Here is a 20770-nt window from a genome sequence, read left to right as displayed (position 1 = left end):
TTTCGTAGAGGCCAACAAAACTGTTGTCATAGCACCATTGCAATGTTTTTCCCCCACAAGGAAGATCTTTGGATGCCATCATAACATAGTATCAGTTCTTTTCAAAATTAGAGTATGTATCACATTCTAACAAAGGGTAAAGAGTTTTAAAAATACTGATTGGAGCAGTTTGGAGAAGGAACCACCAATGATAAATGTCCTTTTTTGGGATGTAGGTGAAGCCACTTAGAGCTTGGCCAAGCCAAATGTGATGGCATTCTACCTTCTAACTGAAGCAGCGGTCCCTAATTTTAATTTTTTGTGTTTACCTTTCTTTTGAAAATAATATCATCTACTAGGTACGGTAATGGTTTGTGTCTCTCTGGTTCACTTGGCTAGCTTGTGTAAAGTTTTGAGGGTCATGAGAGACTGAAATGCAGAGCACAAAACTGAGAAGGGCCTCACATGCATGATTACATACATACATAACTTTATCAGTTTTTCTTATCTTGATTGACATGTTGTTGGAAAAGAGGTGAGAAATCACATCGTACTTAGTGTTGTGTAAGTGTTGAGCTCAGTATTTTATTACTCCATTTCCACTAAATTTAGACAGCTCATCAGGACTAAAAGAGGAAGGAACATGTTGTTCAGATTAAAATCTCTTCAGTTTACATGGCAGAGTCTGTCATGCTTTTAGTGACTATGCATGTGCACTGAAAAACCATAGGACATGCAATAACACAGAAGTGCGCACACACACACACACACACACATATATACACACACACACACACATTCAGAGCCACAAACACTTGAAAAAAATTGTTATGTCTTCATTTTACCCTCTTTACAATGGTCTCGTGTTTACTTCTTTCCTGTTGGCGCCCATTATTTACATTCACTAACTTGTAGGCCTCTAGTCGAACCTTCAATACCACATTGAAGGACCATCAAAAGACAGAGATACACATTTGCTGTTGACCAAACCCAGTCACCATATTAAGCCTTTTTTTTTTTAAGTGTTTACAGTTTCCGCGATAAAGAAGATATAACTTTGATGCTATATTTTGAAGTATATTATTGAGAATGTCTTTCTGTTTTGTTTTGTTTTTTTTCTTAGCGCATAAACACAGCTACATACCGAAGCAGAAGCAAGAGAGGCATACTGATAAATGGTGAACCACATTAATACAGCAACAGTCCTATTGTTTAATATGTCTTTCATTTATGCAGGTCACATTGTCTTGGGTGTGGAACACTCACACGGTTTAGCAGAATAAGTGTGAAGAAATACTTCCGACTCTTTCCCTGTGAAAATATCGTAATTACACGATTTCACAATGACTTCACAGAAAGAGTTAATTCTGGCTCTGTAGTCTTTAGAGCAGAGAACAACTCCACAAGAATAACTGTTGATTGGGAGGGAGGAGAAATATGTGAAAACATGCAAGTGATTGTAGAGGTGTATAGCAAGCTTGAAGTGTCCAGCTGAACTGGTGAGAACTCGCCGGAAAACTATTTACAATGTGCTGACAGTGAAATGAAATGGTCATGCCCCAGAGAATAAGAAGAATGATCAACATTTCTGAATGGCTTGGTAAAGAACTTTTTTTTTTGTTGTTGCTGTTAGTGCGATTTGTGTATTGTGGTTAGCGTGATTGAGGTTAGTGTGATACATCTAATTAGAGTTTACCAGCTCATAGAAGAAATACAAGTGCAAATTCAACTTCGTAACAAAGATTCTCACTGAGTACAGTCATTTCAGCTGTGGTTTGTCTACCTCTTATGTTCTTTTCTGGTACTGCAACCTTGAGAGCATACAAAACAACTAAATGGATTTGAGAAAAAATAGTCAAATGAAAGTTATCAAATGCAATTTAAATGTGATTCCATCTCTTACCATGATAAATCTTACAAAACTGTAACAATGTTTCCAGAACTAAAACAAACATGTAAAACAACAGAAACAAATCATTACTTTTTAAATTTAAAAATTAATTGAGCAGCTAAACTGTTTTAACAACACAAATAATTTGTTCATTATCAGTGTTTAAGAGAGGGCACAATTTACAAAATGAACTTTGGCTCATGTGCAAATGGGATCTTTCAAACTGAAAAACTATATGAGTATGCAAATGAGGTCACACAACGATCATCAGGTTATTTCCCCCCAAATAACATTTCACATCTGTTGTTTCTTTTCTTTTTATTTAACAAAATCATATCAAATTTTACAAAGTTATGCACTATAGAGTCCACTGGTTTAGTTTCAAACAGAGATTTAAAACATGGTGTTTATGAAATGGCAATCAGTCACATAGTGGAAAGGCAAACGACTCTATGGCAGAGAGAGAACAAAACAGAATGAGAGAGAGCTGTATTTTGAGTTACTAACAGTTAAGTGCTAGTTTAGGAGAAAAGAGAAGAATTACTTCAACCTGCTCTTTGTTTGTCATGACTCTGTAATTGCTTCCACCCTGCTTGGTGACATTCACCATGGCCTGGGCATCCAATTTCTTTACATGTTTCTGTCTCTGTGTTCTGTTGCTTTGCTGTCATCAGGAGTTAGGAATTGCTTGTGGCCTTTTTCAGGTTAACATTTTTGAAGTTTGATTTTAGTTGTTTCAGCCCCACAAGAGTTTTCTCAATAAAACCTTCACTTGAGCACTGAGGTATGCAATAGCTGTTTTTTTGAAAACCATGGACATAAGCAACTATGTTACTTATGGATCTCTGCGGAAATGGTTAATATTTGTGACACCTGATGGTTTTGGTTGCATTTTCAGTGTGTAAACAGCAGTGGAAGAAAATGCAAATTCTGAACACTCACAACTAACATTTAAACTGACACATTCACAGTAGTTTCTTCTCCAAGCAGATCAACAGAGAAATGCAAAATGTTGTCATATTAGAACAAAAACAAACAGAGGTAAAACAAACAAACAAACAAACAAAAGTCCATCTGAATAATGGATGAAAATTGAAATTGTTTTCAGATGTTAATTAACACAACTACATTTTCCAGTTTTAGACTTCCTCCCAGTACCATTTGTTGAGATTTTTAAAAACCTGATAATTGTTTCTCTCTCTAATATACTTGCAAGCTAAGCATGCATGTTCTTTAGGAAAATCAACATGTTTAACCTCGTACGTTTGTTGCCACCGAAAAAATTCCTTATATTTTTCCTCATTCTTGCCCAGCAGCAGTAGATACTCAGCCAGCGCTTTAGGGGATTCAAAATCGTCAACATGAATGAAGGAGAACCCTGGGACAAACTGCTCATACGTGTATCTTGGTGGCCCAAGAACCACCGGAACTGTACCCAGAGTGAGAGGATTAAATAGCTTTTCAGTGATGTAGTCTGGATAATTTTTCGTATTTTCAAAGGACAAATAAAACTTACATTCACGAATGATTTTGTTGTATTCAGTTTGATTGATTACTTTGTGAAATGCACGTCCATAAGTATCAACTTTGATAAACTTTTTAAATTCCTCATAATATTTTACTCGATCATGATTACTGTTCCAGTTGCTCACAATCCAGCAAACCAGTTTATCCTTTTCCTTCAGAGGAACACTGAAGAAACTCTCCGTGGAGGGGGAGTTTCCGAAATCGCCTCGGGGTCTCAAAACCATCTGCTCGCGCACTGTAATGTCCGCATCCCGTCTGTAATTCATTGTCACGTTGAACAAGTTCTCTAATCCTGGAATTTTCTTTGTATTACGTGGGGACTCAAAGTGCATCCATATCCATTTCTGGAAGACGGGGCGAGGCTGTTTTGGTAAATTGGACATATTTGACGCAATATCTCTGTGATGAATAAGGACAGCATGTGCCTTACTGTAGAGTTTTCTGTCACCAGTTAAGGAACAGCCCTGTATGTTGAACACAGTGCTGCAGGACGTCAGGTCAAATTGTCTTCCAAACGGCCAGAACCACAGAAGAATGATAGTGTCCTTTTCCTCAAGTGGAGAGGTTGGTTTGACAGGGTCATCTATAACTTTCTGTTCTCTGCAATTTAGTTTCCATGAGTACATGCTATACAGCAAAAATAGATTTACTGTCACAGAAATGAAAAGGAGAACAAGATTTCTGGATCTCGTTGGTTTGTCCTGATCTGCTGATGACAACATTTGACCTGTTGTGATATAACCATGCACGGAATGAGGGACAACTTATGTTGGTATTGATGTTACAATGATATAAACGCTAGTAATTTAATAACATCACCACATTATCATTATTATATCATTATTGCTGTTGTTATTATTATTGTTATTGTTATTATTATCATTGACAACAACAGCAACAAAAACAGAATATTACCAAAATCAGTTACTACTGGATAAGGAACAGAAAACTGTTTCTTCTTCTTTGTATTACAAACACTGGTACGTTAAAACAACTTAAAACACATTAAAATGACTATATGTTTCTTGTGTTGGTGTTTTCCAGTTTTAGGTTTAAGTCGTGCCTTGTAGGACTGTACCACCTGTATAGGGGAGTCAACGGAAGTCCAACGTAGTAAACTTGGTGAACGGAGGAACTGTGCAACCTGTTTCTGCAAATGAAAACCTCAGTCAGTTGAGTTAAAAAAAAGCAGAATCATGCTGAGCTCAGTTAATGATCATTTGGTCTTTTCTACAGTTCAACGGCAGAGGACTTCACGTCACGTGTTTTTTTTTTTGTTATTACAGTTGGACTGGACGTCATGATAACGTACCGTGGTAACGTTGATTTCACATTCGCATATCCGCTAGTTAGTCTGCTGCCTTGTAAGGGACCGTCTGCGAGTTACACATTTCATGGATGTTTGCTTTTTCACATGCTCGTTGGTATTAAAAGAATATGCACTGAAAATGAATAAAATCAGCTTTACACCTCTTCAACGATGATTCTTCAGTGACTCCAAATTGAAGTAACTGACTTCCGACGACGCATATTTAGAAGAAAGTCCCTGTTTCAGGAGCTTTCTTAGAGAAATATTCACTAAAAATACATAAAATGACCTTTCTCATTCTAATGGGTGTAGTAGTACGACATTAGAGCCTATCACTTACCACAGGTAAGAATTTGTCGAAAAGTGAAATTACATGGAACTACAGAGGCTTTATTTCTGAAAAATATTCACTAAAAATCAATGACATGACATTTTCTCATTCTGATTGCTGTAGTAGTTCCCAGTTACAATGCATAACTAACTACACCTGAAATTTTTGTGAAAGGTCAACTTACATGGAAACAGGAGTCAATTATTTCTGAAAATTATTCACTAAAAAACAAATAAATTACCTTTTCTCATTGTGATTGCTATAGTAGATCCACTTTAGAGTGTCTTGCTTACTGCATGTGAGGTTTTTGTGAAATGAGAGATGAGCAGGGAGATGAAGTCAAGGACTTGAGTTTTTTTTTGCACAGGCAGCCACCTCAAGCATAGGATCGAGAAGTGATTGTCTATTTCCTAGAATACGGCAAAGCACTTCTATTTCACAGGTGGCCTAGACAGGAAAACAGCAGTACTTCAGTTCCATCAGTGGGAACAGGAGTGAATTATTTCTTTTAAACACATTCAAAAAATCAAGCAAATGACATTATTGCATTCTAAAGGCCGTAGTAGTCCCTAGTTAGAGTGTGTTCCTTACTGCAGGTGAGTTCAATTATACGTAAAACAGGAGTGAATTTATTCTGTTTTTTATGTTTTATATACAAATATATGTGTGTGTGTGTGTTTGTTTTTTAAATCCCACCTGTAAGTTCTGCATTGTAACTGGGAACTACTACTGCCATCAGAATGAGAAAATGTTGACCTTTCTCAGAAAGCTCACCTTTAGTAGGTTACACACTGTCATTGGGAAGTACTACAGCCATCAGAATGAGAAAAAGTCATGTTGTTGATTTTTAGTGAATATTTTTCAGAAATAAATGACTCCTGCTTCCATATAAATTGACCTTTCTCAAAAGCCTCACCTGTAGTAAGTTACGCACTGTAAGTGGGAACTAGTACAGCCATCAGAATGAGAAAAAGTCATGTTGTCGATTTTTAGTGAATATTTTTCATAAATAAATGAATCCTGCTTCCACATTAGTTGACCTTTCTCAAAAATTTCTCAAAAATTACTACTACTACAGCCATCAGAATGAGAAAAAGTCTATTAGTCATTTAGTTGATTTTAGTGAATATTTTTCTAGGAGGAAAAGAATCCCTCTGAGTTCCATGTGATTTGACTTTTCAGGAAATTCTCACCTAAGTGACATACTCTAATGCTACTACACCCATCATATTGACATATTTATCATTTCAGGTCATTTTATGAATTTTTTGGTGAATATTTCTCTAAGAAAGCTTCTAAAACTGGGAGTTTCTTCTAAGTATGCGTTGTGGGAAGTAAGTTATTTCGTTTTTGAAGTAGAACGCTGGAGGTGCAAAGGTGATTTTATTCACTTGTAGTGAATATTTTAAATATCGACTGTCATGTCAGAAGGCGAACATCCATGAAATGTGTAACTTGCAGACGGTTCCTTAAACTGACTTAGCGACTGAAGGTATAATGAAAGTGTCGTGAAGCTGTTAAAAATTTGGATGAAAATCGACAGCGGCAACAAATATCGTTATTTTCTTCTGACATACCATATTATAGTGTACTTTCCATGCCCTCGAACATGTAATTAAGCAGAAGTGCTTTGTCGTGTCGGAGTTTAGGAAAGTCTAAAACCGAATATCCAGCGAATATCCCAATCTAAAACCAACTTCGCCACACTTGAAAACGCGGAACTATACCGTATACTTGACTCTACATAGATTCCTTTTAGATATTTGGTGCAGAAGTGCAAGTAGACCTACCTGTTATCCTGGCTGCCTTTAATATACACAAATAAAAAACGAGAAATTCAGTAATCATTCACATTAAGGTCATTTCTGAGCACTAACACCGCTGGAGTACTTAAGTAAAATTGCCTTGGTGTAGACTGTCAGAAAACGGGCGTGCCTTCTTCGCTTTCCGTTACTTTACGTCTGTTACGCAGTCCAGGAACGCACCGGAGAAACACCCTTTAGTGAAACGTCATTTATACGAGAAACAGCAGATTTACTGTCGTTTTCAAATTATTAACTACAGGGACACAATTATATTTACTATCCCAGTAAAACGCCGCAGTTAAAACGCCGAGCAGTCTAGCCCCTGTATGCTCTGATAAAGACTTATGTTTATATCAACGCAACAACAGCAACAATGGTAGTGGTGGTAGTAGTAGTAGTAGTAATAATAATAATAACAATAACAATATCATCATCGTCACCGTCATCATCATCATCATCAAGACTAATCATTATTACAGTCACGATCATATTCATACCAACAGAAGACCACCCAAAATTTCTTAAAATCCGTTACTTCTGCCTCAGGTAAAACCAGTCTAACCAGTCTATTTCTAGTATTCTAATTCTCGAAGGCTTGAGTCCGTCGCTTTATATATATATCTGTGTGTGTGTGTGTGTGTGTGTGTGTGTGTGTGTGTGTGTCTTTCGATAATATTTCTACTTCTGACACGTGTGTACATTCAGTTGAGTTTTCCATCTGTGGTCCAGGTATCAAATGTAGAGAGACAGGGCAAGCGATAGCGAGCTAGTAGAGACTTTTACTTTGACAAATGAATCAGATTGTCGCCGAAGCAACAGGGGATGTTGCTATCCGCAAAGCTAATTAAATGGCAGCGGGTGATGGTCGAAATAGCTGTCTACCTTCTTGAATGTACTTTTCTGTTACCTCAAGTTGACATCAGTTATGTGTTTATTACTGGGTACAACCGGTGTTGGAAAGACGCTGTTACTGAAACGCTTACAGAATATCCTTTAACTACGACGTTAAATCCGACAAAGGCTAACGTTTAACTACTAACTTTTCAAACTGGAAGAAAATCCTTCTGTCCTTAATTCACCTTAATATTTTGCGTTGTTAATGAACCAGACCGTGCCAAAATATTCTACCTATATTTGATCATGATAACTGGGACAGACAGAAGATGTGAATTCAGTGTATCTGCTTTAACAGCCATTACAGCTCTGTCAGAGAGATGTGCCGACGGAGTTGGGTGAACCGCCAGTCACATTGCCCACAGTAAGGACGCGCGGAGGTTTGAGTTCGCATGACTAATTTAACATTAAGTTTTTATTTCAGCTCGGCAATATATATGACTGTAGAAACAAGAGTATAATGGTGTTTAAATGCTAGTATATTTTGGGAAAGTATCTTGAAAAGTAATCATGTAACTCAAGCCCCAAGCTTATATAACCTGACGCAAGGTTAACTGTGTATGGACTCTAAATACGCATCTTTCTCTACTGAAAATTGATATAAATGATTGTGTACAATGCCTCTTTAGGTTGGCACCAACCTCACAGACCTTACTCTGAAGAAGAAGAAGATGACAGTTAGAGAGTTGGGAGGTTGTATGGGCCCCATATGGCACAGTTACTACAAAGACTGTTCCTCTGTCATTGTGAGTCTTAAATCTCCTCTGTAAAAATGTATCCTTCTAGAGACAGAGTACCAGGAAAACCATACAGTGTAATTAAGATAGTGAGAAACAGACATTAAATTCAGCGTCAACTAAGGGAATTATATGCTGTATTGATACAGATTTTGGAAATGTGCTATGGTTATGTTCTCAGTTCGTGGTGGATTCTGCAAACATCATGCAAATATCATCTTCCTGTATTCAACTTTTATCTGTTCTTTCTGCTGAGCCTCTTCAAAATGCTTCTGTCCTTGTGCTCTTCAATAAAAGGTGAGATATTTTATTTAAATTTATCTCAGAACAGTTTCAGAAGTTGTCATATAAATAATTACAGTCACCCTGTAAAATGCAAATCTATGAAAAGCGTTAGTGGTAAACTCTTTTCCTTTATTAATTGATGCTGTTACCGTTATCTGTTCTGTCTTTAGGGATCTTCCTTGCACTATGTCTCTTGTGGAGATGAAAGCAGTGTTCAGGATTGATGACATAATAGCATCTGCCCCTCAAAAGATTACCACATTTGAGGTTAGTGCACGCTCTGGACATGGACTCCAGCATGTGTTAAACTGGCTTGATTCAATTCAAACGGACTGACATGACTTTGCCTATCATGATATAACAGATGTGTGCGTCAAGTGCACCACCCAAAGGAACCAGCTTGTAGTCACTGAAAGGAAGGGTGGGGGCATTGTCCGTATCACTGAGATCAGGTTTATGATTTACTACACTGGAACATGTTTATTATAATTTCCTGTTATCTTTCCTCTCGTACTACAAATGTTCTTTAATGAAAAAGGTTCAAGAAGTGGCTATGACATTAACTTGTGATTTTCGGTGGAAGTCACATACTCTACATCTTACCTTGTTTGTTCTACTTTTACATGGCGATATAAAATGTGTGTTGTTTTACACCAATAAATAAATGGAAAAAAAGCAGTAAAGAAATGCAGAAACTCAAGAGAATGACCAGAAATAACGAAGTTCACATCACCGTGGGGAAAATCAAGGGAAAAAAAAATCAATCACATGCTGTTAATTTTTCCCTTTCAACTGACCATAAATGTTTAATGTGTAATATACAGTCTGTTATAGTGTTGATTTGATCATAATGAAAGCCACTGCAGTTCCATTCCTTGGATGTTGGTTTATTCAATAATCTGTCACACCCAGTTCCTACAATAATAAAAACCAATGAAGAGTTCCCCTTTAAATGGTCCATCTTCAATCATGCTACCCTGGTCTCACAGAACTGGTGAAAACAAGTTGTGGGTCTCAAGTGCATGAGTTTGCGAGCTGGTCTCCTTAAGTGCTGTACATAGTCAGTCAGTCAGTCAATCAGTCAGTCCCTGGGGCATAAGGGGAGAGTGGTCCAGGTGATCCAGGATATTATACAGTAATGGAGGAATGTTCAAGCAGAAATAAAGCACAATCAATACTGCACTGGATCAAAAGAACATAGCGGTCTTTCAAGTAGATCCCTTATACTGGATTTCAGCTGGATTTATATGTTATCTGCCATTTGTCATGTATTTCAGCAGTCTTGCAAGGATAATTGTATGAGATTTGCTTGCATGCGTGATGTGGTAAATTAACACTTAATAATAAGCATTTAAATCTCTTATTTCCACTCAGAAACTCTTACTGAACAAGTGTGTCCTCCACTAGAACATTGTAATACACTGAGACTGGTAGATCAGTACTGACAGCAGTAAGAGCAAGAGCAAAACCAATAATCTGGAAAAAAAAAAACAATCATAATAGTATGAAGCAGAGTTTAATTAAATGTACAATTCCAGTTTTGAATTTGAACCTAAGGTTAAATTGTCCCTTCAAAAGCATGATCCTTGAGCATCACGCAAACTTTAGGTATGGACTGGCCAGCCCTCAGAGGAATGGGTTCTGACTGTGTTGGTCTGCTGCCTGCTGACCAAGTGAAGATGTGGATGAGAGGGGCAGCAGTGGTTGGGGGAGATTTCCAGGAATGTCTAGAGGGCCCTGGGCAGGCTGGGTGAAGGAGTTAGGCAGAGATGATGGCTGGTTGCTAGCAGGCAGGGGAAGAGAGGCGCTGTATGGGAGTGAGGTCGGCACAGGAGACGTAGAACTGGGACGCATCTGGTTAAGAGTGGGGCGGGGCGGTTCACTTTGGAATGGATTAGTGGTTGATGGTGCACTCATCTCTGTAAAATCAATCCATTGGAAACCAGAGTGAATGGTAAGAGTGAGCGAGAGAGAGAGAGAGAGAACTATTATGTGCAAACAATTTATATAATGTAACATTACTGAATGTTAACATTATTAAATCACAACAATATCAGCAGAAGTCCTGCTGATTCACAGGACTTGTGTGTTCTAACCTGATAAAAATGGGTTCAGGGTCTTGGAAGTTGGGTTAGAAGGAATCAGAGAGTCCAAATTAACTAGTGAGGCTGCTTCAGGACCTAGGAAGGTCTCTGGAGTTCGACAGGTTCTAGGTTTTGGGTCAGGAAGATGTTCTCCAAGACGTGACAGATCAAAGGGCTCCATATTGCCTTCCCCATGACCATTCACATTCACCTGACCTCCATCCATTGCCTCATCAAAAAGGTCCCCATCTAGTACAGAGAGAAAGCATGCAATATGAAAAAACAAATGACTGGACCCCAGCAGGCATCAAGAAAGGTTAAAATTTAGGAAGTTATAAGAAAGAACGTACATATTGGATAAGAATTGATCAGGCTTTTATCAATATAAACAAGCAAATAACACAAAAAAACTGCATGACAACCAAACAGTTCTGAGGTGGTCTTACCAAACCATATTTAATTAAATCCAAATTAAATAACCTTGTGTTTGTGCATGCATTTACTGAATAGCATATACATGCTGCAAATCAAAATTCCATTTAGAGAATGAAATTTATTGTAGTGGTACCTGATGGACTCCCAGCTCGTGGTGACGGGACCTTGGTCAGGCCTGCTGCCCCTTTTTTGTCCAGTCCCGAAGACAAGAAAGGATCTACTCCAGAGGTGGCAACAAAACCAAATGAGATTTCAACAGAATATACTGAGTTTCGCATTTGTGCTCTTAGAACAAATACTACGCCACAAGACACTCTCCACCCACTGCGGATTCAGGTTCCCAATCTAAACGCACTTAGATACTAGAGATGTTTAGGACCAGGAACGCTGGTACCTGTACGTGTGGAAGAGGTCCAGACTTGATCTGTAGGGACTGGGCTAGTTGAAATCTGGGAGGATTCCCAAGGGTCTGAAGAGGGCAGCCTGCTATCCCAGGGTTGGGATTGAGCGCCCAATCCTGAGGGTGCCATCCAAGAGCTTCCAACACCTCTACTGCCTCCATCTGCATGAAGGGTTTAGACAGACATGCAGCAATAATATAAATAACTAAATAATAGTTAATTTAGTGCTCAGAACTTATTTTTTTTAATTTAGTACATCCTAGGTCTCAAACTAAAAGGAAAAGCACCATGTATACGGTCCTGTAATTTTAAATATCTCCTGGCACATTCATAGTTACTGAATGACACTGTGTTATGGAATGCTGTTAGCGGACAAGAAATGTGATATTACCCAGAGAATCCCATGGGTCAGATCTTAAAGGGCCTGCTGATTGGGGCTGGTTGTTACTACTGGATAGTTCCCATGGGCTAGCACTAGGGGGCACTGCAGAGGCTGGAGCAAAAATGTCCACAAGGTCCATCATGGCAGACTGCAAAAAGGAGAGCAGAGAATTGCACATTCAGAGATTTTTGTAAGACAGCACCTAACCCTGTGGATACTTCAGGACAGTTACATAAAAACCCTCCAACAGGGTCACTTGGTCTCTGCAATACACCATATAGATACACTTTCCTTGAACTCACAGGTTAAATATTAGTCAGTAGTGTGTCTGCAAGGCACTTTTAAAATTACAATGAGTAGGACATTTACAAGAGCTATTAAATATGCAAAGTGAGTTGTTTAAGGGGTTGCTTCATACCCCTCCTCCCCTGGATTCCATCTCTCGTTTGCTCTCTTCAAGAGCTTTCTGGAGCATCGACTCATCTCCCTGGCGACTTTGTTGCTCCTGGCAACAAGAAAAGGACACATGGACTCAGAGGGTATGTCAAGGCTGAGGAAAGGCCTACATGTACTGTCACTGTGACACACTGTATGCAAACACCAACAAATATGCAGCATCATCCTACCACACACCTCTAAGATCTAGATTCTTTCAAGATGAGAGGACATCAAGGAAGCAGAGTAATTCCTCGATTCAAGGGGGAAAGGCAAGTGCAATCAAGCATAAGTCATTTAGTGTGAGGATCCATTGTACAAATCTGGCAGAAAAATAGATGGGAGGCAGGGGCAGAGAGGACGACAAGCAGCAGTATTCAGTAAAGCACAGGAGATATGTTAGAAAAGGAAGAAGGAAGAAAAAAAAAAAAAGAAAGAAAATTTGAAATTTGGGGAAGAGGTTAGCAATTAAAAGATGGAAGTTTCAGGCAGCTCTGTGAGGTGAAGGAAAGGGTTTAAAAATTAGGATAGAGTTGGGAAAGCAAGGAAGAGTATAGGTGAATGCCATACCCATCCCATGTTCCCTGAGACACTACCTGCTGGTGCTCCTCTTTGCTGAGGCTGAGGGCTAACTGGAGCTGCGTGTCTTCATCCATGTCCAGGGCTGCAGCAGGAGGAGGAGGAGCCGGCTTAAGGGATTTAAAAGAACAAGAAATGTCAAAGTTTGAGACACACAAAATTTAAATATTCTATGGCATGCCGATCAGAGGTGAGGAATGTTCCAGCAAATTTTCGAGGCAAGGTTAACTTTTTCTTTGCCATGCCCAATTGAAGGATACAGCCCTTAGACAAGAGGTTATAGAGATTAAATGAAGGGTCTCGTCCCTCTGACAGAGAGAGGGAGAGGGCTGCAATCCAGCAGGTTAGTGAAACTGACGGAATATGTTTCATCCATCACGTGGGAGAGAGGATGCATGCTATGCTACTAGCCAAAGATGAGAATGGCCAGAGCTGAGGGGTGGGGGGGTAGAGGTTTCTGCATGCATTGTTACTTAAAGCAACAAAATAAGCATCTAACAGAGACACCTCACTGATCAGGGAACAGGACAACAGAAGGCATGGTTAGGATGGAGAAGGGAAGTGGGCACTCCTAGAGCTGCAGCAGTACCTTCTGGGCCTCCTCTTTGCTCAGACTCATAGCAATCTGGAGTTGTGTCTGCTCATCAATATCCAAAGCAGGAGGAGGCTAGAGGCAAGTGGGTAAGGGTTAGGTGGAACTGGTGCAAACCATCTGATGAGACTCATTCTCAAGTCTTACAACAAATTATATGTTTCTTCAGTGTATCAAGTCATGGACTGAGGGAGAAACTAAAAGCAGTTTTGAGGGAGAGAAAAAAATACAAGGAATGACTGTTCCTATCAGCTCAACACACTGGTGCTAAAAATTAGAGCTTGGAGAAAAGACCAGTGTGCTGTCAAATGCATCCCTGCATCACATGCACAAAAAATCATTTATTCCCAAGTCATCAATATCATGAACCGACTGGTTCAGTGGCCTCTCTGCTGAAGAGTGGATCAATACGTCAGTTCAGTAAAGCACTAGCAGCTATTATGTGTTTCACTATGACATCTGACAGACCATTATTATCAACTTAAATCACACAAACTGAGCACTTCTAATGTTCTCACTTCATGGAGGAAGAGGGGAGACAAACAAAACAGGTCGACTTTGAGGGTCTGGTATGGCATGAACTGTGAGAAACTGTCTTTGGGGCCAGGGTACACAGTCATGTGCAATACACTATCAACATATCTCTTATCAATAGTAAGACCCAAACACCAATTGGATATACTTTGCTGATCAGAGGCACTTAAGATGTACTGACCAAATCTTACTACACAAGCCACTGCCAAATCAAACGGACTGATATGAACATAATGAGGTCGTAATGAGAAAAACAGAAAAGACAATAATGAAAACACATTTCACTCATCAAACCATTAACAACAATTTACAAATTACACATAGCTAATTTGCCTGGAGGATGGATCTTGAGAAAAAGATAATCTAATTGAAATGTACATAATTACTAAGAGTTTGGCTGGTTGGTGCTTTTGTACACTGTGTTCTCTGTGTCAGTGTGTATCTGTGATTTACTGTGAGATTTTGAGGGTGTTTCGGGCCTTACATAACACTTACCTTCTCGCTCTCCTCTCGGCTCATGGCCAGAGCCAGCTGCAGCTGCAGCTCTTCCTCCCCGCTGGTCTGTGGCCGAGCCTGCTCCAGATCTGGGGCCAGTTGAGGGGAGGAAGAGGAGGCTGTGAGGAAGAAGAAAAAGGACAGTTCAATTCAACCTTTGAGCCTCGATTTTGTAGGGCAGTGTTTCAGAGCACGCTGGCACTTCTTCTGCATATTAAGTCTGGAGTAAGCACCCAAATCTCTGTTGTTCTAGCGCCGTCCCGGGACTGCTTCCCCTTCGCCTCTTTGACTCGGCACTGGGAACAATGATGTCCCTGTGTGGGACTGCCAAGGAGGGGTGGGGTGATGGGGTGGATGGACGTTATGTGTGTGCCCTCCCACCATCCCCCAAATCCCCTGGGTAGGTTCCAGGACACAGGTCCAGGTTTGAGAGGAGGGTGGCTGGCAGTGTATCTGTCTGGATGCCAGGCTATGAAAGCATAGTGGGTCAAAATCTTGCACAGTGCAGATTCAGAGCTCTGGTCAATTCCACTGCAATGCCTCTGAACATCTTTGACTGGTCTGGAATGCACACTGGCAGATTATTATGGCTAATTCTAGTCACCCTTAGATCCTGTTGTTGAAAAATCTGCGGTCAATCCATTTCTCTTTTCTAGGTCCCTCAGCGAGGAGGTCCCTCTGTAAGATGACTACGGTCTAGTTCTTAATTCCCTGGCATTCTCAAAATAATATGTGCCAGAGACAAGTGACAAAAAGACATCAGCTGCCTCACATATCCACACCCAAACTCCCACAAACACACAAACTATGGCCCATAAAAACTGGCACTTAACTGCTGTTGAGTACACAGCAGCTGAGAACCAGGAAAATAAGTACTTCCCCTGATTAAATGACATCATGGTGATTTGAAAGGGGCTCTAATAACACCACGTTATATTATTTCTGTCATTATATTATTTCATAAAAAACTACTTCTGGGTTGTGAAAAAATGATGGCCATACTCTATATTCCCACCAATAAAAATCTCAACAATTCCAGGTCTTACTATTCATCAAGCTCAATATAATTCCTGTGTTTGCTCTCTACATACCAACACATTATCATGTTTCTATTTTGAGGTTGACACGTCATGGGCGGAAGCACTAGGTGCTTTTCAAAATCCACTGAGACGTTTCCAGTTCCAGTGGTAATAAACATAAAACATTTCCTTTGGGAATCCAGTCTGGTGTTCTGCTTCATAAAGTATGAAAGGAATGAAACTGGCCAGAAATTCCAGTGAAGAAGAAAAGAAATTTTAACAGGGAATGGCTCTTACGTTAGAATTCGTGCCTCTGGCTCTCTGCTACGTATTGGGGTGTGGGAAAATCAAACAAACACCACCAAAAATGATAAGGACCTGCATAAACACACTCTTTACACTACTGAGAGGCCATTTACATGCAACACACCTAGATCTTGTCAAATTTCTGATTCCTGCCGCTAGTGAGTAAGTCACTATGCATACAGATAACAAACTATCCGTGAGCACATGAAATCACATGAGAAATGACACTGAAGGATTCGTTGTGCACTGTTTTTCTCTCCTTGTTTAAACTAAACGTGTGTTTGCAGATGAACGACAAGAATGTAAAAGTATCTCCAATGCCACACTGTGACTGAAAGTTACATGAGCACGTAGACAGGAAATGAAAGAGAGCCATTCATAACCTGATCTTAATTACAGCATGGCATGCGAGCACAAGACATAATATACCCACATAAAGGTAGGTGTAGGAAACACGAGTGTGGCTATGGTTTCATAACCGTGCTTGTATACCTTTCTATTGAAAAGGGAAGAGACAATATTCCTCGGTAACAAGTTCACACATGTGGTAAGCCATGGGCAGGTGGTGGCGATTGTGGTGTGAACAAAATAACCAGTTGGTTTCACAGTGGAGACACAGGAAATTGCCTTTAGAGTGTTCTCTATTCAATGAAAAAATGCTCCTGAGATTTAAGACTCTCACAGATACTACCAACTATTGAACATTGTGAAGAGAAATTCTTACAAAATCTTCACTGTGCGCACCGAAGGAGCTGAGAGAGCAGAGTATACAATACTGTGAACAGAGTACTGTATTACATATATGAATACTGGGTGTATTTCATAATACACTTGTGTTGATGGGGATACTCACAATAATGAGAGGAAGGCGAACCCCGAGACCGACTGTACTGTTCCCCGTATATAGCTGACATGCTGGGCTGGCTGGTACGGCGTCCTGGGTAGGGAGGTGGTAATGCTCCATAGCCCATAGCACCAGCACCTGTCATGCGTTCCCTGGTTTTGTGCGCCTGGGCACGTTCCTGTTTAAGACGTTCTTCGTCCCTGACCAGAGCCACGAGCTGCTTGGACTTCTCTCGTACGTTCATCCCTTGGTCCTGCCCGTCGCGGTCAATGTACTGGAAGTCACGCAGTGTCTGGATGGCGTAGATGTTCTCCTTGCAGTGTTGCACGACCCGCTCCGAGCCTGCTTTTAACAGGTAGTCCAGAAGCGTCAAAGCCTTGTAGACATGCCTCCAGTTCTTGCCGTGGTCGTTTAGCCGCTTCCAGATAATTCCCATGATCTCAGTGAACGCCACCACGTTAAAGGTCAAATCAGCTATCTCTAACATGAGGGAGCTGGGAGGCCCCCATGGATCGTTAGAGGTGGCCTCTCGAACCTTGATCTCTGCATCAGTGTAATTATTCACAATGTTCTTTACCGAACGCCTTAAGGATGAGGTTGTCATGGTGACGTTTAGTACGTTGTGGATGGATGTGGTTTCAAGGAGGAAAGAGAGCTGAGTTGTTTTAAAGGCTGGAAATGAACAGGTCTCAGTTCACAGGTGGATTTAGGATGAGTTGGTGTTCCCTTAACTGACTTCAACAAAGCCAACAGATCTGCAAACATGGAATAGGCATGAATCAAAGGCAAAGTAAAAAGACCCCCCCAAAACAAACAAACAAACAAAAGCAAAAAACACACACACTTTCTGTTAGCCTAAAGGGTTTGCCTGTGATAATTTATAAAGTGTAATCATTTATAAAGTATTGTATAAAGAACTCCCAATATAACCAAAGAATTTTCTTGAATCTCATTGTGCAGAAATTCCCCAACACATCCTAAACATGTGCAGTTTCCAATTCAGATAAGCATTTGTCTTTGTTCTAGAATTCCTCATGATACCACAAGATCAAACTCAGCACCTCTTTGTAATTTGAAACACAACACCGGCAGAATTTTTTTCAAGACAGCACTTACCAGCAGCACAGGAATTTAGGTATGAGGGTGTAAAGTAAAATAACTTTATTCACAGACAGAAATGTTGTTTATTTGGCAAAAGTGAGTTTGTTTATTTAAAATAGGATGGAATGAGAATTTTGACCAACGTTTAACACCATCACCTTAACAATACACATGCCAACAAAATGCAAGATGTGTGAGACACTTAACTTTCAGAGCTTCAGTTTCGAGCCATATTACCATGCCAACAGGTCACCATGGCAGCAGAGTCATTCCGAGAAGGTAGTAAGATATGCCAGCGTTTACTGGAGTGACCAGTTTTAAAACACACAAATACTATGGGACAAGTATTCTCATACATTATCATCCTAGTGTCCAAATCAGTGGGCACATTAAACACAGTCATGTGTGAAATAACTGTAACTATGTAGAAACTATAGTTAAGCAATGAGAAGCTCTTCAGTGAGGGAAGTAATGGAAGAAACTTAACTGCATAGGGTAATAAGTGAAGGTACTGAGCCGTGGAGCCTGTGAACCGCCAGACTTAACTCAAACTGAGCAGTAAAACAGACCATTTAGATTCCAGGTCTAAGATTAAGAGGATTTACAAACATGTCTAGGGGTACAAGAAGCATTCAAGTAAGTCAGTCTGGAGGAATGTGTGTCTAGGTTTAGACCTAGACACAAATTTATAGCTTCATAAAATTCCGTTTAATATCTAAATGTCACATTACTAACAATATTATAAGGTGGTACAGTTCGCAGTATTAATTAATCCCAAAATAAAGAAAAGTAATTGCTAACTAAGTGAATTCTGGCCAGGCCAAACAAAGACAAAAGTAGGTCTGAGTTTGTCATATTACAGCACTTCTGGCGTAATGACCATGGTTATGTGTAAAAATAATATAAAGCCTCATCATAAAGAGCTATAAACAACATGAAAATTTGAACTCATGTTTTGTTTGTCACAAAGCTAACTTTCCTCTAGGCAATAGGTTCAACACCCAGAGGAAACTGACACTATAGACAAAGCTATGACCTTGACATAACAATACATTCCTCTGACAGAATTAGGCATGAGCCACAATCGATATTTTGCGCATGCCCAATGATCAATATCTCAGGTGAAAAAGTAAGTAGCAGAACGGTAATGGAGTTGCTACAGAATGTCTTCAACATCAGTCACAAAAAATTAATGCAAACTAACAGGTAGAGCGTAAAATCCAAAACAAGCTATATTAACTATTGATCTCAGCTTTTCTTAATACACTTTATTTGTTGGCAAAAGAGCATTTAAGGCTTATTAAAGCCTTGGATATAATCTTTGATAGCAAACTGGGGTGCCCTTACAAAATACTAAAGTCCCCAGTAAAATGAAATACAATACAAACTTTTTCACTGCCTGTAAATGGCACTGTTCAGGCCCTTACCCACATCAAACTGAATTAAATATTAATCAAAATATACTACTATAACAGCAGTCAAATGCATAACATATTCTGAATCAGTATGCAATGACTGAATACTAAAAATACAACTAAAGAATAACTATATAAATGGACGGAATTTGAAAATAGCCTGTATTAAACCAGATGACGGCTACTTCGAGCTGATGTGTCTGTTCGTTCATTAACCTCACAAAAACAACAAAAGCTGTACTGTGTTTAGAATAAACGAAAAGTTTTGAATTGGATTCCTTAACAAGATGATGCGATAGGTAACCTTGAGGGTAAAGGCTACCTATGGGAACAGTGATAAGACTGTTTGAAAAACTGTTAAAAGAAGTCATCGGCCTACAGCACACAAGTCTGTGTACATGGTTTGTGAGTAGCCTCCACTAGCAGGATACTTTAGTTAGTCTTTACTATGATGAAGAACATTCCGATATCAGCAGGCTGTCCTGAATCCGAATCTGACCACTAGTGCAACAGCAAAGAGTGTGTATTACCTATAACTACAAATATACGACCCCATTATGCGGTATTGCGTCAAAAGACAGGAACAAGGGCAGGAGCTGAGGACCGGATTCACCACCGTGACTCAGCTGAGCGCAGAGATTTGCCCCATAAACTGTATGTATACGTCGTAATCGTTAGCCATAATAAGAAATACAGTCAGCCAGAGACTTTACCCTTTTTTACTTACCTCTAACAATTCGTCAGACGAATCCCAACTTTGGGATTCTTTCGGTAGTTGCGCACCCTCTTGGCATCTCTCGGGTTGTTACACGATTACAATATCGCTTCAAACACAGTTAAAAAAAAAAGACTTGATGAGAAGACGAATTCAGCTAGCAAAGTTTTGCCAGTATGTAAGGATTTTGCATGTTAACGCCGACCCAACGTTAACTAATGTCCCGTGCTCAAGAAGTTATCCGTTCGGACACACCGAAACGCTTGTAGGCGCCAAGCTCTCTGATAACATTCTCACCCCCCTCCCCAACCAGACATGCACAGTAAACTGAAACGAGGGAAAGGGGTGGTAAAAAGGGAGGGGTGCGCGTTGCCTGCAGAGTCAGCCTTTAACCCATTCCATTCCAGAAAGAAAATTTATTTGGGCCACAGAGACCGAAATGCAGATGGCGAGTTGTAATCTAGGCTTCGTACAAGTAGGCAAACCAACAAACTTCTATTACAATGCGAGACGACACTGATTTATTTTGAAAGAGAGTCAACATTATATTAGTTTGATGCACTGATACGTTCAAAAATGCACAACTGGTCAAAGATGGTTTCAAAACAATAAAAATTAACAATAAAAATCAAATCTTTTCAGTCAAAAAGACAACATAGGTCATTTCCTTTCAAG

General features: G+C 39.7%; 3 protein-coding genes across 5 annotated transcripts; 1 reads left to right on the top strand and 2 right to left on the bottom strand.

Annotated features, from left to right (window-relative positions):
* Positions 1 to 2917: 2917 nt before the first annotated feature.
* Positions 2918 to 6881, bottom strand: LOC115826207 (alpha-(1,3)-fucosyltransferase 9-like). Of its 2 annotated transcripts, none has more exons than XM_030789940.1 (3): positions 6828 to 6881; positions 4479 to 4547; positions 2918 to 4124 (listed from the first exon to the last, which is right to left on the bottom strand). In XM_030789940.1, exon 3 carries the CDS (start codon positions 4117 to 4119, stop codon positions 3010 to 3012), a length of 1110 nt encoding a protein of 369 aa, XP_030645800.1. In that variant the 5' UTR covers positions 4120 to 4124; positions 4479 to 4547; positions 6828 to 6881; the 3' UTR covers positions 2918 to 3009. The 2 variants fall into 2 exon arrangements, with proteins under 2 accessions (XP_030645800.1, XP_030645801.1); XM_030789941.1 differs by lacking the exon at positions 6828 to 6881 and adding an exon at positions 4710 to 4790.
* An 886-nt stretch (positions 6882 to 7767) lies between these two features.
* On the top strand, positions 7768 to 9197 carry arl16 (ADP-ribosylation factor-like 16). Its single transcript, XM_030789942.1, has 5 exons — positions 7768 to 7828; positions 8042 to 8100; positions 8366 to 8482; positions 8655 to 8770; positions 8929 to 9197. The coding sequence occupies exons 1-5, from the start codon at positions 7768 to 7770 to the stop codon at positions 9092 to 9094; spliced, it is 519 nt and encodes a 172-aa protein (XP_030645802.1). The 3' UTR covers positions 9095 to 9197.
* Positions 9198 to 10278: 1081 nt separating this feature from the next.
* Positions 10279 to 20315, bottom strand: epn3a (epsin 3a). 2 transcript variants are annotated; one of them, XM_030790194.1, is made up of 11 exons: positions 20108 to 20315; positions 16874 to 17619; positions 14696 to 14814; positions 13664 to 13741; positions 13092 to 13184; positions 12479 to 12565; positions 12070 to 12208; positions 11672 to 11839; positions 11411 to 11494; positions 10855 to 11091; positions 10279 to 10677 (listed from the first exon to the last, which is right to left on the bottom strand). In XM_030790194.1, exons 2-11 carry the CDS (start codon positions 17466 to 17468, stop codon positions 10385 to 10387), a joined length of 1893 nt encoding a protein of 630 aa, XP_030646054.1. In that variant the 5' UTR covers positions 17469 to 17619; positions 20108 to 20315; the 3' UTR covers positions 10279 to 10384. The 2 variants fall into 2 exon arrangements, with proteins under 2 accessions (XP_030646054.1, XP_030646055.1); XM_030790195.1 differs by lacking the exon at positions 13664 to 13741.
* Between the last annotated feature and the right edge of the window lie 455 nt (positions 20316 to 20770).

This window comes from Chanos chanos, chromosome 13, assembly GCF_902362185.1.
Source record: "Chanos chanos chromosome 13, fChaCha1.1, whole genome shotgun sequence".
NCBI classification, from domain to species: domain Eukaryota; kingdom Metazoa; phylum Chordata; class Actinopteri; order Gonorynchiformes; family Chanidae; genus Chanos; species Chanos chanos.
Note: the sequence above shows the minus strand (reverse complement) of the source record. Positions and strands in the feature narration are given on the sequence as shown.

Excerpts from the sequence above, each read along its gene's own strand:
- LOC115826207 (XM_030789940.1), bottom strand. The coding sequence starts at position 4,119 with ATGTTGTCATCAGCAGATCAGGACAAACCAACGAGATCCAGAAATCTT.
- arl16 (XM_030789942.1), top strand. The coding sequence starts at position 7,768 with ATGTGTTTATTACTGGGTACAACCGGTGTTGGAAAGACGCTGTTACTG. Across the intron at positions 7,829-8,041 it reads GTTACTGAAACGCTTACAGA|AGCTCTGTCAGAGAGATGTG; the intron begins ATATCCTTTAAC and ends AACAGCCATTAC. Across the intron at positions 8,101-8,365 it reads CGCCAGTCACATTGCCCACA|GTTGGCACCAACCTCACAGA; the intron begins GTAAGGACGCGC and ends ATGCCTCTTTAG.
- epn3a (XM_030790194.1), bottom strand. The coding sequence starts at position 17,468 with ATGACAACCTCATCCTTAAGGCGTTCGGTAAAGAACATTGTGAATAAT. Across the intron at positions 11,092-11,410 it reads ACGAGCTGGGAGTCCATCAG|ATGGGGACCTTTTTGATGAG; the intron begins GTACCACTACAA and ends TCTCTGTACTAG. Across the intron at positions 10,678-10,854 it reads CCTGAACCCATTTTTATCAG|AGATGAGTGCACCATCAACC; the intron begins GTTAGAACACAC and ends TTGATTTTACAG.